Consider the following 17,051-nt stretch of genomic DNA (forward strand, 5'->3'; position numbering starts at 1 on the left):
GAAATAAGCTTATAACGCATTGACTTACAATTATATGGACGTCGGGTCCGCGCTAAAAAGGGTCCGAACTTATAGGGCGTTAAAATCGTATACAGAGCGTCATTCACGCTTTAGTCTTCGTTTGTTCGACTGACAGCGAAGCAAGCAAAATTAGACAGTACTGCGATGACATTACAATTAAAATTCAACGTTTTAGCTTTTTCATATTCCTTTACATGTCACTACGTTTAAATAGGTTGACTTGGGACATTTTTTTCGTGGTTTTTGTATTAGACCCGTCGTCGATTTATTTGTAAGTCAATGTTATAAGGGTTAAAAAAAGCACCACACAGGGTATTTTCATAGTTAACAGCAATTCCGACGTAAGTAAGTCAGGGAAGTAAGAAACCAAACTTGAGTTTGGATCTATTTGTTCATGAATGCCTTGAAACGCTTTGAATAGACATAGATGATCCGACTCTTAGTCCTCACAGCACCCTCCATTCAAAAGTTTGATTCTAGATCGTAATATTTTCATATTGTACTGATTTTAGGACCACAGAGGTCGTTTTTATATAGTCGTATGCCATGATATGTTATTAATAATCTCAGTACAGAGTACTAAAAAAGCCGACCTCAAAAGTTATTCATCCCCTAATTTGCCATCCTTAGAGGTGGAACATTTTCTTCAAATTTAAATGGGACCACTACTCTTTCTAACAAAAAAGACACATCAAAATTGGTCCACAAATGAGTATAGATATGGCGTAACATACATAAAAAAAAAGTCGAATAGGAATTAAAAATAGGAATTGTGGCCGTCCGTCATGGTGGCAACAGTACTTACTACTCGCTAATGTATTTAAAGATAGTTCATCCCATTAACATATTTGTTTTATATGCTATGATTTAGAACCTTCTCGATCTTCTTTTTTTTCATGGTTTTTATTAGCGCAAGAGAGTACAACTGAGATTGGTTGATGGCTATAATCAATCATTATCAAGTTACATATAGATACACTACATGCCCTTTTTCCATCGGGATAGGTAGAGGCCACAGCCTTCAGCTTGCTACGATCCTGACGCACACCTTTCGCTTCATCAATACGCATCAATGCGTTCAAAATCGATAGTCCGTTAAAGGTACTTTTGACTTGGCCTTTTTTTAGAACGCCCTCAATTTACTGGCTTCATAATATGAAATTACCTTATTATTTTAGGTCACCAAGTGTTAAAAGGCAAATGAAATCTTCCTTTTACATAAAGTTATGAATACACGCATAGCAGGTACATGCATAATATGTGATTGAAATAAACAACTTGGTTAAGGCGATTATATTAGACATCATCACAGACCTACGTTGCTCTGATCCCAAAGTAAGTAAGTAGCTAAAGCACTTATGTTATGGAAATCGGAAACGACAGTACCACAAACACCCAGACCCGAGACAATATAGAAAAGTTAGTTTTCTACACTGACCCGGCCGGGGATCGAACCCGGGACCTCAGAGATGGCAACACCATGAAAACCGGTGTGCAAGCCACTCGACCATTCAGGTCGTTAAAACTAACTTACAATGTGTGGAGTATCAGAGCGATAATCTCGCGAATGTAGGTACTAGTGGTGGCGACATGTTAAGCAGGTGAATTATGAATGGAACACGTCACTGCGCTGCGCCCACGCACCACCGCGCCGCGCCACTACCGCAGGCAGCCTGTCCGAGCCCGATACAAGTGCCGCCATCAATTCTGGTAATCATATATTTCTTGGTCATCTCAGATCGAGATTAGCTCCGATTGTTCCCCTTAATATTGTTAACAAACTTGTTCTTTTAATAAATTATAACTTCTAATGCAGCTTATTAGAATGGGCGGGTTTGTCATAATAATTTTCTTATTTTATTAAGAATTTAGCGTCAAGTAGCATATCAAGTGTTTAACGTTCGACGACTTAACAGGTTGGTATTGATAGTGCTTCATGTCTACAGTCAAGTTTGCCATAGTAGTCCATACGGACCCCTGAGGGTCTACGGGATGATCCTAGAGTTCTGTGGTAAGTAAAAAATGCTTAGAGCGCTTGAAGAATTGCGGGGGTCGGCGAAAAAGATCGAAAGTTTTCATCTAAAAAATTTGAAAAGCGATGTCTCCAGCATGACCACGCGGATCGATCATGCATAGTTTCAGCATTTTTAGTAGGTTTTAATAAATCATAAAAGTTAATTTACTGAGGAGTTCAATGGTTGTGTTTTTGTTGTGGTCCACGACCGAAATAACTCTGGGAACCACTGGTCTACAGGATCTAGCTTCAGTAAATGCTTATTTCCTACCCATCTATCAATTTGATATTGCATCTTACCATTAAACAATTTAAATTAAAACTCAAGGAGTCACAAGCAAATCATGGTACTCAATAGAAGAATGCGGTGGCATAAATAAATACATTAATTCTATGTGGTTGTTAGAGCTTGTTAAGACATAGACGCCTCGGGAGTTAGTTTATGCAAGTATTCTCGCGGATATGCAAGCTATACAATCACTCGCGCTTAAGCCATTACTCATCCATTCATATAACTATACCTAACGTAAGGGGCCAAGGGCGGCGCTAGACACGGGTAGATATCCACAGATTTACTCACTATGTTTAATATTCACACAGTAAAATATACTCATTAGGAAAAAATGTGCATATATCGGAAACCTGTTAGAGTACGGTATGACTCACCGCTGCGTTGCAACTATAATTAATTATAATTTAATATTGAACAAATTCGTAATGGATTTTCCGGTTACACCATATCGTGGATCAAAAAATATAAATTGCCCACTCACTGATTTTCACAATTGAGAAGTGCACTTGTTTACATCGGATATTTCCAAGCTTCGCGGAAATACCGGTAATTAATTTCCTGATAATGACTACGTGAGATGCATACCGAGCCCTAAGAAAATAAAAATGTTTAACGTATTTATGCAATCGGGTCTATTGTACACAATACTTACTGTATAGTAAATATAGTTGTTGCAGTTTAATAGTGTAATTTCAGAAGTTAGCACATAAATAATATTAAAGGTTATTTAGTAGAGTTGCAAATACACTTTTGCGCGAAGTATCTTGGGATTTGGTATCCTAATTGGTGACACCGTTAGTATACTAAAGAGACACGTGTATAATTTAACGCTCGCAACTAAGAAAGCATACGACACGAGTCTATATATAAAGAATCGACGTACGTGCCGCTCAAATTCATGAAAGATCGCGCAATATGATCATCTTGCTTGCAGGAATCTGTGGCCGTTGCAATAAACGGTTTGAGCAGATATGAAGTTTAGTCAGCTAGATAATTCCATAATGTGGCGTAATTTTTTTCGCACGGTCCTATAGTAGGTGCCAACTGTGGAAGTACCTAAGGCGGGTGCAGATTGTTTGGATGCAACGTGCACAGTTATGTGTATGCATAACAGGCAATTAGGTCGCAATGACGTGGGCGCGGCCACCATGACGCAGATGCGTGACTGACGTAACGAGCAAATAATTGATATAATAAAAGAATCGCTTACTGCTGGAATAATTAATTATGTAAGGCGAAAGAAAACGAGTATTTTATCAGCATTGTTTCCGTTTCTACATCGACCACCAGACGCGAAGTCTCGCATTCCTCAAACGAGATGACAGCTTAATTTGCCCTCTGTAAGTACGAGTAAATGCAGGTGGTCTCGAGTAACAAACGTAAGAAAGCTTCGCCGGCATATCTTGATTAAAGTAAGAGATGAATGCGAAAAATGGGAACGTTATTAGGGAAGATAAAGAGCGATCAAAATAATGAACGGGCAACAATGATGTGAGTGATAGTATACCGTTTTAGAACAAACGGCGGCGCCCAGCGGCGGCGGTGGCCGGCGAACAGGAAATCGTAAAAGCGCATCTAGAGCGCCAATGCGCGGACGCATCTTCCGGAAACGCGCTTTCCGGCGTCCACCGCGTCGCTAGCTTCCGCCTAATATTCTTCGTTTTACAAGCGCCCGTCGCCGACGTTTACAGAAATTCTCTATTTCTGGCGAGGAACTTGACGTGAAGGATCTGCCGGATTTGGTGCTTAACTTTACATTATGGCAGCCGGCTAAGGCTATTAACACGTTATGTTTCAAAGACATTCTTTTAGAACTTTTTGCCTTTACCATTAGCAATTTGTTTACAAATAGTAACAGCAAAAAGTATTTAGTGCGTAATTCAAACCCAATCACAATGATAGAAAATTGGTACAGTCACGTCCATTAATATGTGGACACGTAGCGAAATTATCATCAATTGTAATTTTTAAGTTTATTGACTGTCACGATGTTTGACCACCATGATATTCAATATTTTTTTTGGAATTACTCCACTAGTTTGTTACAATTGTTAAGACGCTGACAAGCGTCGATGACCTTGCGTCGATGACCTTGAGCGATAACGCACCTACTATAATTTCTCCAATAAGGTGGCGCCATACGCCCCGATGCGGTAAGAGTTTGGTAGTTGGACCTTCCACTTGATTTAACATAATATTGATTGCCGCTAACAGATGGCGTTGTACTTAAAATACACACATGCTATCAAACCAAAAAATATCAAAGCATATAAGAACTGGACATGTTATGCAAACAAGAAACAACCCACACCTCGAGTGAAATTGAGTTATGTATTTAGGTAGAACACCAGACGTGTCCTTTACCCGCTCACAAAAGATCCTGGCAACATACCAAGCCAAAACGGAGAAAATAAAAGTCCTTCAGGGTACCAACCCTAAATATGTAACTTTTTAATAGCTAAAAAGAACCTTGCTGCTTAACTTCATATAATGTCTTTTTTAAAATATGCTAAACGGATCCATGTCACATGTACTGAAGTACTGTAGATCTTTGGCATTTTTATTACGAAAACTAGAACATGGTTCTCGTTAAGTAAATAAAAAGATACAAAATGTTTTCTATTTATTGCTATATAATATAATAGTTTCCCTATGTCGTTCTCACTGTTACGGTACATCGTTTGTCTCGAATAGAGATGCGCCGAGTACAAGTTTTACCGAGTAACCGAGTACCGATATTACTCGGTTTAACATTTACCGAGCCGAGTACTCGGCCGAGTTACTCGGTTCATTACAACCGGAACGCGATGATCCTAAAAGCCCCCGTTGTTCTAGAATTAGGCCGATATATCAATGAAAGTTTATTGCCGCGAGAGCAGAGTCCTTTCCAATGGTGGGCAGAGCATGAAATAAAATATCCAAAACTGGCACAGTTAGCACGAGTGTTTTTATGTGCATCTGCAAGCACTGTGTATAGCGAGCGGTTATTTGCCGAAGCGGGTAATGTTTATGAAGAAAAAAACAGACTATTACCTGAACGCGCAGAAAGCCTTGTAAATATTCCTACATCATAACTTGCCTTTGTTAAATTTTAAATATTAATAATGTAAAAGTTCTTTTTAAGTTACTAAATTGCTAGAAATTGTTACAATTGTCTACAATTTCTAGTAATAAATCTCTTTTGAATATTTTAAATATATTGTTGATTTTACTTTATTATGTAGAGCTGTGATGCTTTATTTTAACCGAGTACTCTTCTCATGAACCGAGTTATTCGGCCGAGTACACCGAGTACCGAGTAGCAAACAAGTACACCGAGTACCGAGTAGCAAACGAGTACTCAGCGCATCTCCAGTCTCAAATAACTTACCTATTTATTTCTTCACACTGTTTTTATAAAAATATAATTATTTCGAAAGTGACATTTTGTGGGTTGGTTATAGTTTGCATAACTATGTCCAACTACATATCTCGTAAGTATCGTGCTCGACGGTAGACAGCCGATTACAATACAATATAAATTAATTTGTCAAAATCATGTCAAAACAGAGGTCTGGCAACGTATCCCACGAACGCAAGCTACGCAGCAGAAGTTTTCAACGTTGCAATTTTACTAAATAATCAAGGACGAAAACAATAATTTCATTTTTGTTTTGAATACTTTGTGTTTTAGGTTCTAATCCAACCAAAAATATTTTTTTTTATTCTCACCTAATGGCTAAATTTGACTTTTTTTAAAAATATTCTGTTTTGATTTCAACGAATTGGTGTATATTTATTTATTTACGTATTTTTTGTGTATGATATTTTTTCACACTGTTAAGTGCCTGTTCATAATTTGCAAGCAAATATTTAGCTCGTACTTTAGTAGGCGAAAGCTACTTTTTACTCCTAAATTTGTTATTTGTCTTTTATTTAAAACAAATAAAGTGTCAGGATCAAGATAAGTACCATTTAAATAATCACACCAAATTTGGTAGTAAGCAAGTTTGGTTTGCCCGAGAAAAATATGTCAAAAAATAACCACCAGATTCCCACTGTAATCCAGTTTTTGTATTACCTATGACAATAAGCAATATTCTAGGATTTTCAAGCAACACTTCAAAATACGTGTTACAGGATGTACTATTTTCAAAGTTCCACGTGCTATGTTATCGCCTAAAAACTTACACAAAAACACCATATTTAAGCGATTTTGGGCACCTCGTAACCTTAATACAAAGATCAAAACTAGGAAAAAATTCCTTCGATCCTGCTGGATTCGAATCAACATCTTCTAGCAAACCGTGCCAGATGCTAAGCTAATTTAGCCACGCAACGAACTAGCGGAGCTAACGATTTTTTTTAAAGAAAAACATTTGCTAATATTGACATTAATTTACACACCTAAAGAATTGTATGATAACAATTATTATTTCGTACTAAAATCAAATTTCAATTTCGCTATGCGAATACATATCGCACTGCTATTACAATAGTGTAGCAACTCAAAATATGTGAAATTCGAGATTATACTATTGTTGAACGTAAAATTTTATTCTCTACACTTCAATACAACCGTAATTAGAATATTGTGAGAAACAATTCAAAGATCTACTTAAATCAAAATGAGATAAACTTTTTCTGAGCTAGTTCCATACAAAACAGTCCTTACTCAAAAGATGAAATTATTTTTTGCCTTTCATTTTTAAATACATTTGGTAAGTAGGACATTGTTTAGATGTCTGTTATAAAGCTTGTTTATAACAGACTATATTATTAAATTTTATTGTAAATTTTAATAATCTTTCACGCACTGCCCGTAACAGTAATTCATTTCTGATCGATTCTGAAAAAATACACTTTTTTAAGTATTACACTATTGTATTAATAGTGCGATATCAATGCACGCGAATGTACATTAACACTAAACCACTGTTTTAGAAAGTATCGTGTTAGTAAAGATTTCGTTATGAAATAGAATGAAAAGGTATTGTTTGTGGTGGCGGAGGAAAAAATGAAAAAGCAAACAGTTGCGCATTCCATCGGCTAGTGCACGTGGTACATTCCAATGGGGTCATGCACCACACGGCGCGCGCGTGCGTAAAAACAAGTGCAACGTACCAACAATCCGGACGCGGGCGCATAGCCACATGTCACAAATAACACATCATTGCCGCTTAACCATCTTACCAATCACTATCGACATTTCAATAGTCCACTTACCAGTTGGTAGCAAGAGTAAAATATTAAAGATGTCAATACGAAAGAACTTACATAAATTACGTATTGTTAATAATAAAACCTTTTCCTATAACACTAAAAATTCATAAGTAGGTAGTAAGGCGGTTACGCCTTATTTTTAAGCAATAAATTGATGTCCCGCATTCTGTATCTACACTATTTCAAAATTTAACATAAATAGACTTCAATAAGCTTTCAGTCATAGAGCTTGTGAAATCAGATGAAGACGGGAAAAGAGGAAATGAAAAATATTAAATACTTGTGCAATTGGCGTAACTATTTGAGTAGATAGATACTGGATATGAATTTCTTTAAATACATATTATGTACGTGTTTAGGTAGCATTATATCCTGGAGGGAAAGCTGTACAAGTGTCGGGAGGTGGCAGGAAGGGTGGGAGGCTACGCAGGAATGCGGCCGGACTCTGGACGCGGTTTCTCTCCGCACCTCCGCTTGCACCCCGCCAACATTTATTCTACATCTCAAACATACATTAGAAATTTTGCTGGAAATGATTTTCGAATGTGTTTAGATTTTTTTAGAAAAGTTGACTTCCCTGATTGGGTCCGATTGACTAAAAAAAAAAAAAACCGCACAACAAAAAATTTACTTCGTAATGCTTCGCTAGTTAATAATAATGTAAGTCAGGTTTTGGTTTTTAATATTTAATTTTCGTTTTTCCAAGCGAACGAAATTACATCAATCTACTTAATGTCTTTTCAGTTTGCATGCAAAACGCAGTACATTTCGTAATGTTCAACGATACTAACTCATCTCCTGATCACCTCGGCTCTTTGAAAGTTAGTCACTAAAATACTAAACGAAAACAACCGAAATCTTGAATTCAATACTGGCACGGTGTAAATTTCTGGCAGGGCGTAATTTAAAACTCGACAAAACGGCTCCGAAATCCGTGGAAGGAGCCAACGCCGACACATTCCCGAGGCTCGAATCGTAAATTACAGCAGCGCGAGCGGCGCCGGCGCCGGGTGGAGCGCTTGTTACATTATTTGAACAAATTCCCGGCGGTGTTAATCTGCATAATAACAGCGGCGGGCACAAAGCGGTTGCCGACTCCCATTATGCGCGGGCGCCACCCGCCAGCGCGCTGCGCCGCGTCGACCTCCAGGCCACGCCAACACCACCACACGGCTCCAATCCCCGCACCACCTAACTGCCACGTTAAATCGACCGCCTTATCGCCTACCATCGTAATGAACGTCTGCACCCCGCCTGCGCCCGCGCCCGCACCCGCTGCAACATTCTTTCGCTTATGAAAAACATCGTCATGGATACCGTATAATTAGGAACGCCGGCGAAAAGTGACTGTTATTACAGGCCATTTCGCCAGAAAAGCTTTCATTCAATCAGTCAAAATGTTTAATGTTGGTTACCATGACGATATGCAGATTCAAACTTATGCACCTACGGCCAAAAAATTTTTAACATCATATAGTTTGTGATAGAATTCGTAGAACTAACACCTGTATAGGAATGTTGTGGTTCACTGAGGAAATCGTTGATTAAACCTTCCGAGAATAGCGAGTGCCAGGCCAATTAGGTGATTTGTCAAAAGGACAAGAGGATACAATATGAAAAATAACCCCTACTTTACTAGTGGTTTGCGGCGTAATTAAAGAAAACATTGGCTCGTCAGGGAGGGTGCAATTACGACCATAATAAGCGTGTGGGCGATCTGCATAACAAGCGGAAACAAAAGGATTGTCGGGTGTTATCTCGTTAGTCTGGGGCCATTACCTGGAGCGGTCGCCTCGTTCGGCGGCCCTCATTTGCCCAGTGCAGTCGTGCGGCCCTCCCCGCATTTCTGGTATGACCGATCGCGAATCTCTTCCGTTCCAGTTATATTTAAATTTTTTTACAGAATCGATTTATATTTGTTAATGGCGTAAGAAGAAAATATTTACATTAGTATTTAAACTTTGTATCGGGACGAGGATACTAAATTAAGTATCGAGTTGGGTGTTACCTTTTGAAGTTTTGATATGCCTTAATTAGGAACTTTTTTTATGAGACCAAGTGACGGGACGAACAAGTTGTGCGTCTAGTGCTAAACGACGCCTGTCCATAACAGTAGCAGTGCCACTCAGTGCTTCAAATTGCAAAGATCTAAGGGGCACTGCCACTCCGCTCATCACTCTGATACATAAGTTGACAAGTCCCACGTGCCTGTAATTTCACCAGCACGCTTACCCTTTCCGCTTGGCGGCAGAAATAGGTAAGGTGGCAGTACTTCCCTGGATGAACTCTTCCACAAGGAGCTCTACTGCTACTAAACTGTTGTTTATAAAAAAACAATAAAAAAACACACATTTACAGACCAAACACATGAACCATATAATATGCACGAATAGTTAAACAATAAACAGTAATGTGGATAAAAATGATGAAGACTCAGCATTGCTGATTTTCAATCTACACCTATAGCTATTGGCTTGCTGCACCAGATCGGCAAGCGGAGTGTGTGCTGAACACCAAATATACAGAGGATATCTGTGTTGCACTTTTTGTAGTAGGTGAATTAAAATATTACAATTTTTATATAGTTGCTTGGACCACTAGTTACTCGATTTCTGCAAACACAGGCGCCATTGCCTACACAATTTTTAAATACAGCATTTTGGCATTTTTTACCGGAGGCGGTATCTGAGCTGTACATGAATTTAGTTGCTTACAAAGCGCATTCCACGTCAAACCGAAAACATTTTAAATTGATGATTTTGTTTTTTTTTTTTTTTTCAATTTAATACACATAAAAAATGGAAGTGATATTCACGAAAACAAAGTCAATAAACTTTTTTAAATAATCTTTGTTATTACGTTTATTGAATATCACATTTGAATATGATATGCAATTATTTTTTGTGAAAAGACTCCACTAGTTTGTTATAATTATAAATAAACAGTTCGACACTACGAACCAGCGCCTTCCGCATACCACGCCTGACGCTCTCCCAACTGAGCTAATCTTTGGTATTATATGGTTTCCAGTGAAGTTCGATCGACCGTTACCTGTATAAAATTTTTTGTACACCATATTTTCCTTGAAAATTCTGTTAATTTTTGTATGAGATTGCTGTGTGCAAAAAACCAAAATACACGTAATTCATTCATTTATGTGTTCCGCGTTTTTCGTTTTACCTATCGTCTCTGTAAAAGTACTCTGCGACATGTTAACCTATTAATAATTCAAGATCTTCAAAATCGATCTTTTAATAATTTTTTTTGTACGACTAATGTATTCGACAATACAGTTGTTATAATGTTCGCTCGAGGGAAGTGTTATGTGATTTCAATCGTGCGTATTTTCTTAAAAAAGTCGAAATCGCAAATTTTTATCGCGAACATGACTTCCATTATTTAGTGTACAGAATGCATCTCCAAAATAAAAAAATCGGAATCATAGATTAAAAAGTGATTGGTTTGAATAAGCGACATACGGTATCTACAGCAGTAATCTAAACTTTGAGCATATTTGAAAGGTGAAAATTTGGATTGAAATTGTGGCATATATTTTCCAAATTCGGCTAGACGACAATGAATCATACCTATGAACGAGAGATTTATTTATTACCATCCGCCAAGAGCTATGTACGTTTAAACGCGTACGCTATCTGTTTACTGTTAAAATTTCAGCACGAACTCGTTAAAGTATTCATATTTACTTACGTTTTGTTGCATAAAAAGCTATTACCAAAGTAGTTAATTTTGCATACAAAGGCTGAGTATACTTGGTCCAACCATTTTACATCTAAATGCAACTAATGATCTATGAAATTACAAAACATTGATTTATTATACAATGCTGCATACTATAAAAGATTCGTAGAGCACATTATTGCACAATGAGGCCTCTTGGCAAAGGCTGAGATTCGTTATTTTTGCCAACTTTGAAACGAGTAATCCGCTTTAATATTTTCATGTACAGTCAGCATCTCAACCTAACCAAAACATTGAAATTAGTTATTTTGTTTACAAGTTCAGAATGCTTATAGAATCAGTACATTTCACCAAACAGTCATGTGTTAATTATATTTGAAATTTACTTACGAAGTGAATTTGGAAACACCTGAAAGTAAACATATTTCAGAAAAACAACCTTATTGTTGCTACATTTAAAGTTGAAACTGAAAACAAATTAAAAGTGCGTAAAATCGCTCGACGTATAACGTTGATCGTTATCAAATGTGAACTAAATTACTACAGTTCGAAACATTCTGATGCCGACTGTACAGTCAACTGTACTGTACAGGCTGAATTGTCAAAGAATTACAGACAGGACAACAAGAAAGATTAACGAACGACGATAGTCAACGACAAGCAATGGAAAATGTTCAAAATTGTCTACGACTGAGAGGTGCCAATATTTAACGGTTATGAATATGCTCTAGAGGCACCCACGCGTGCAGACTACACGACAAATCGCCAAGGTTGGCTTCAATGATACGGCGCGCCAGCGGAATTTTCAGTGAAATAGTTTCACCATCAAGCGGCGGTGGCGGTGGCGGCAATGGCGATGCTGGCGGCGGCGGCAGCACACTGTAGGCAACGTCTGTAGCGGCGCGGGTCAACGCCCGGAGGCCCGCCACGCGATTTGGCTCGACTCGACGCGACTGCAAATGAACCATCCTCGCCAATACACTCATTTCGCGACTCGGCTCTGCGAGCTTCTTTGATAAACCGCACTTCCGCCTCGACACCTCGTTGCACTCCGATGACTTTAGGCATTAATCGTAATTTTTAATTATGACTGTATCTTTGACAAACTTATCTTTAACATCAAGTTAGTTAAGCATTAGGAAAATTTTAACTGGTCAATAAAATTTAAAATAAATTTAATAAGTAGAAAAAAAAAACATGTTCGCCACAAAGTGTAATTAAATCAGAACGGAAAATCTGTCGAAGACTTAAGTGTCTTTGCCTGTCATTTAGGGCCAACGGAGTTTTAAAAAAATCAAATAAGAGATATAGTTAAATAATGAAAAACTTTTGTAGCCGGAATCGAGAGCATGCCAACAAGGTAAGTAGGCGTGTGACGGCTCATGCCAAACATTCGATGTGACGAGACTTGACAATTCTCTACGGCTTTTATGTATGTTAGACAAAAAACGGCGATATTTATACCCCGAGAAATATAAAATGTAGTTCAGAGACCAGGCAGCGATGAGTAATGAGTCTAAAATAATATGAAAGGAAATGCTGAAGACCTGGTTAAATAAAATATAAGAATTAGGTAGATATGTAGGTAAGTTATAAAACACTAATAAACTATTTAGAAAACACGAAAAACACTACCACAAATTAATTAAAAGGGTTTCTTTATGGTTAAGGCTATAACTAACCTTGTAATGTATATCCACTTAAAAACTACATCATCAAAGAGTTTCTAATGCATGATCAATAAACTTGCGGCAATTATGATTGGTATGCAGCAACCGGCGCTAGCGCAGCGGGTCAAATGCTAGCTAGAGATATCCATGGCTCTGCGGCGTGGCTAGCTGCATCCCGCTCGCGCCCGCGCTAACTTATCAATGAAATTCCTGCACCACCGCCGCTCAAACGGTGCCTCGCGTTCCTTGTTGACGTAACAAAATGGCCGCCGACACACATACCGACCCGCTACAAAATTTATATAAATTTCCTTATAGGACCTCTTTTCAAATAACTCAATTTGTAGTAAAGTTGAGATGATAATACAAGAATCTCAGTAGTTCCACTATTAATGCAACGTAACAGTAATCAATTGAAACTATTTAAACATTCTAACTTTCAAAGTCATTTCGAAAATGGCAAACATGTAGCCGACCCATTTTGTGCATTTTAAGTAGCGCTGAGCATTCTTTCAAGTTATATGAGTAAGCACAAATTAAATCGTGAAGCATACTCATTTGAAGAAATTCATGTCATTAACGACATCTGTGAAGTTCTCTTCTTACTGACAAGTTTCCTCTATCTAAAAACGATAAATAAGTACTACTCCTTACCGCTAGGTGGCACGAGAGTAAAGCTAGTAAAATCAGTTCTAATACATCCCCACAGCCGGTAGATGGGGTATACAAGATATACCTTGAGCAATAAGTATAGTACAAGTTGAGTCGTGCGTTCTCGATAGATGGCAGTGTAAATAATATAATTTGAGCGTTTTGTAATGGGAAGTCTACATAACATATCAATTCCAAACACCTTGTCTTTGGATTTTTTCTGAGCGTTTTTGGCTTCTGAGGACAAAGGGATAAAACCTCATCGTTGGGTATAAATACCAAGAAAATTGTAAGTAAAATCTTGAGTGTAAAATAGTGCGGTGTTTGACAGCCATACAAGCTTATTATGAAATCGGATCAATGGGATTAAAATATGTATTGACTTTTATGTGTTTCACTGACCTGGCGCTTTGGAACGATGCTTTATTGGAGGAGGCGGCGGCACCGAACGAAACGCCGACGGCCAGTCCCTCAGGTATGTTGTGGACTGTGATGGCCACCACTAGCAGCATGATTCTCTTCCACTGCGACTGCCGCGCGGCGAGCGATAACGCCACGCTGTCGCGGCGATCGCCGTCACCGTTCTCTCCACCTTTCTGAAAAATACACAAATAAATATATTAATAATTCTACATATGAGAGGTACAGAACCTTAGCAAATTCGCAAATGTGGGGCGTTCGGCGATACTTTAAGGTTCACATTGAGTGTGGGCTGTCATGTGCAGCGTGCACGCAACTAGTTTTTGCTAGAGCGAGGCTTTTTTAAATAATATCAAGTGATAGGACGAACAAGTCGCGCCTGGAGGACGGTAAGCGACACGCCTATCTATAACAGTAGAGCCGACACGACAGGCCGCGACTTGCGCGAGAGCGACATAAAGAACGAGAACTCTATGCGAGAATAGCAGTGTCTCGCGCTCTATGTCGCTCTAGCGCCATTCGCTAGCCCCACAGTGCCACTCAATGCTTTAAATCCGTAAGTAATGTTTAAATCACAAAGATTTGACGAGTACTGCCACTGCGCCCCTCATCCTGAGACATAAGTTGACAAGTCCCATGTGCGTGTAATTTCACCAGCACCCTTACCCTCCAAAACCGTAACGCAATAATGTCGGCAACTGAATGCACATTACTGCTTGGCGGGAGAAATAGGTAAGGTGGCAGTACTTTCCTGGATGAACTCTTTCACAAGGAGCTAGTACAGCTAGTACTAATAATAATGTTAATTAGTGACCATTTGCTTTCACATTTAATTTGTGAATGTAATTGTTCTGGAATAAGTAGTATCGTGTCATAATGTCGTTCGCAATGATAATAAAAGAAGTGCAAACGCGGCCAGAGACATGGATTTCAAATCATTACTTTCAAATCATCATTCATTACAAAAATAAGTCATGTCGTGGAGTCAGTTCTTTCATGAAACAAGTTATTTCTTAAAAGCGTTGTCTTCTAAGTATCTTCCCATTTTATGTTATAAACACTCCTCTATAATTGCAATTTGTATGAAGTGAATTCAGTGTCTTTTATTTATTAACAAATGAACCATATTATTTTGTAAAATGAACATTCATATGGAAATCATTAATGGAAACAAAATATCTGAATTATAATGCAACTTAACGCAACACACTCATAGCCCAGCACTAGGGAAACCCTGTATCGCGGGTGCCACGGACACACACAGTACACAACCCAAAGTCACGAGAGAAATAAATGTAGGTCATACACATATTTCTCCCGGCCTAGGAATCGAACCCAAGACCTCTGCGTGGCAGTCCGGCATGGTAACCGTTCGGCCACAGAGGCAGTTCTATTGTTATTATATGCTTGATATTTTTACGCACATACAAAAGTCTATATAATCGCAGTAAAAGTTAATGTGTCCGACATATCGGAATCATATCTATCTATAATCATATCATAGATATAGGAAAAATATATCTATGATCGGAACTTACCCTAATGACGCAAAGCTAAAATATCATTAAATAACTTCAATATTCTAAAACTGGGTTATAGTTCTTTTATGATACCTCACAAAATTATTTTGTCACATAGCCGCGTTTTAGTTTGCTGACGGCAGAGTTATTCACATAGCACAGGACTTATTTAGTTTGAGCTCCTGTCTCCCATATCTAAACTCTAAACGTTCAATGATGTACTTGTATTTTGTACTTGATGGGATATAATAAATGATATTATAATTATGCTTCATTTGTTATTGGCGGTGGAAGATGAAGGTTAAGGCTAACGACACTTAAATCACGCAGGCTACACGGAAAAAGGTCACTTTATACAGAACTAAGGTAACTATGTCACAAAAAGGGTAGTTACCTGCACCTGCGCATGTATGTATTTACGGGTGTTCATTTGTTCCCTCACAGAGACTAAACTATTGGGGTGCCAAACAGTCGGTGCGGTAGCAATGCTTAAATGAATAACCTAACCTCCGGTTAAAAAACCAACCTCAAAAGTCATTAATCCCCTAGTTTGCCACCCTTAGAGGTGGAATATTTTCTTGAAATTTAAATAAATAAAATATAAGAAGTAAAGTACCAACAAAAAAGATTCATCAAAAATTGGTTCACAAATGGCGGAGTTATCGCGTAACATACGTACAAAAAAAAAAGACATACAGACGAATTGAGAACCTCCTCCTTTTTTTGAAGTCGGTTAAAAATATATAAGAAGCATAACTGTACTATTTTAATAAGTTTATTGATTATCACGATGTTTTACTACTACATCTACTAACTAGTTTGTTATAATTATTAATACAAAAACCAGTATGCTGTTCGATCTTTGTATTATAGTGTAAATATAAGACGACGATATTGAAAACGGTCGATGAGGCAAAGCATTCCAACCTAACTAACTCACTGCAATATTTTTCGACGGCTTTGTAATATATGTTTTAGGCATTATCATGATGATATACTACACCTTTACGATTCAGCGGTTCAGGGCCTTTTTCATAAATAAATAATAAACTTAAAACTTTACAGCCTAGCCTATAGGAAATGAAACTATTTTTCCGGATTTAAATGGCGTATATTTGTTTTTTCAAACAAACCTACGTTTCGGGCCCTTGAGCGTCCCATGGTCACAGTTGCAGCCTATTCTTAAAATGCGCGCGAAAACATTATTTTTATTATTTTTAAAATGACCATAGACAGCACTGAACTAGGATTACGTTACGACTGACAACATAACACTTTAAATGGAAAAAAAATAATTTTTAAGTGGAAATAACCGCACTGACTTTTTGATCAATTTTATTTATTTATTTATTTATTTCAGGCAACTAGGACCCATAGATACTTACCTTACAGACTAACATACATATAATATAACAATAATATAATAAAACAATAACAGACATATTAAATAAATACCTTACGGACTAATCATAAATACAATATAACATGATAATATACATATAACACTATTTATTTACACGAATGTACTTCGACGTGTGACGCAATGTGGGTGTCCGGTAGCC

General features: G+C 37.8%; 1 protein-coding gene across 1 annotated transcript in view; it reads right to left on the reverse strand.

Moving 5' to 3' along the window:
* The window catches only part of LOC113234073 (zinc transporter ZIP11), a 56,745-nt gene that overhangs the window by 27,013 nt on the left and 12,681 nt on the right, over positions 1–17,051 (reverse strand). The window contains exon 4 of the mRNA XM_026469315.1: positions 13,952–14,145. Within this exon, the coding sequence (XP_026325100.1) occupies positions 13,952–14,145 (194 nt within the window). The remainder of the gene's footprint in view (positions 1–13,951; positions 14,146–17,051) is intronic.

This window comes from Hyposmocoma kahamanoa, unplaced genomic scaffold (genome assembly GCF_003589595.1).
Source record: "Hyposmocoma kahamanoa isolate Upper Pololo Valley unplaced genomic scaffold, ASM358959v1 81, whole genome shotgun sequence".
Lineage (NCBI taxonomy): Eukaryota > Metazoa > Arthropoda > Insecta > Lepidoptera > Cosmopterigidae > Hyposmocoma > Hyposmocoma kahamanoa.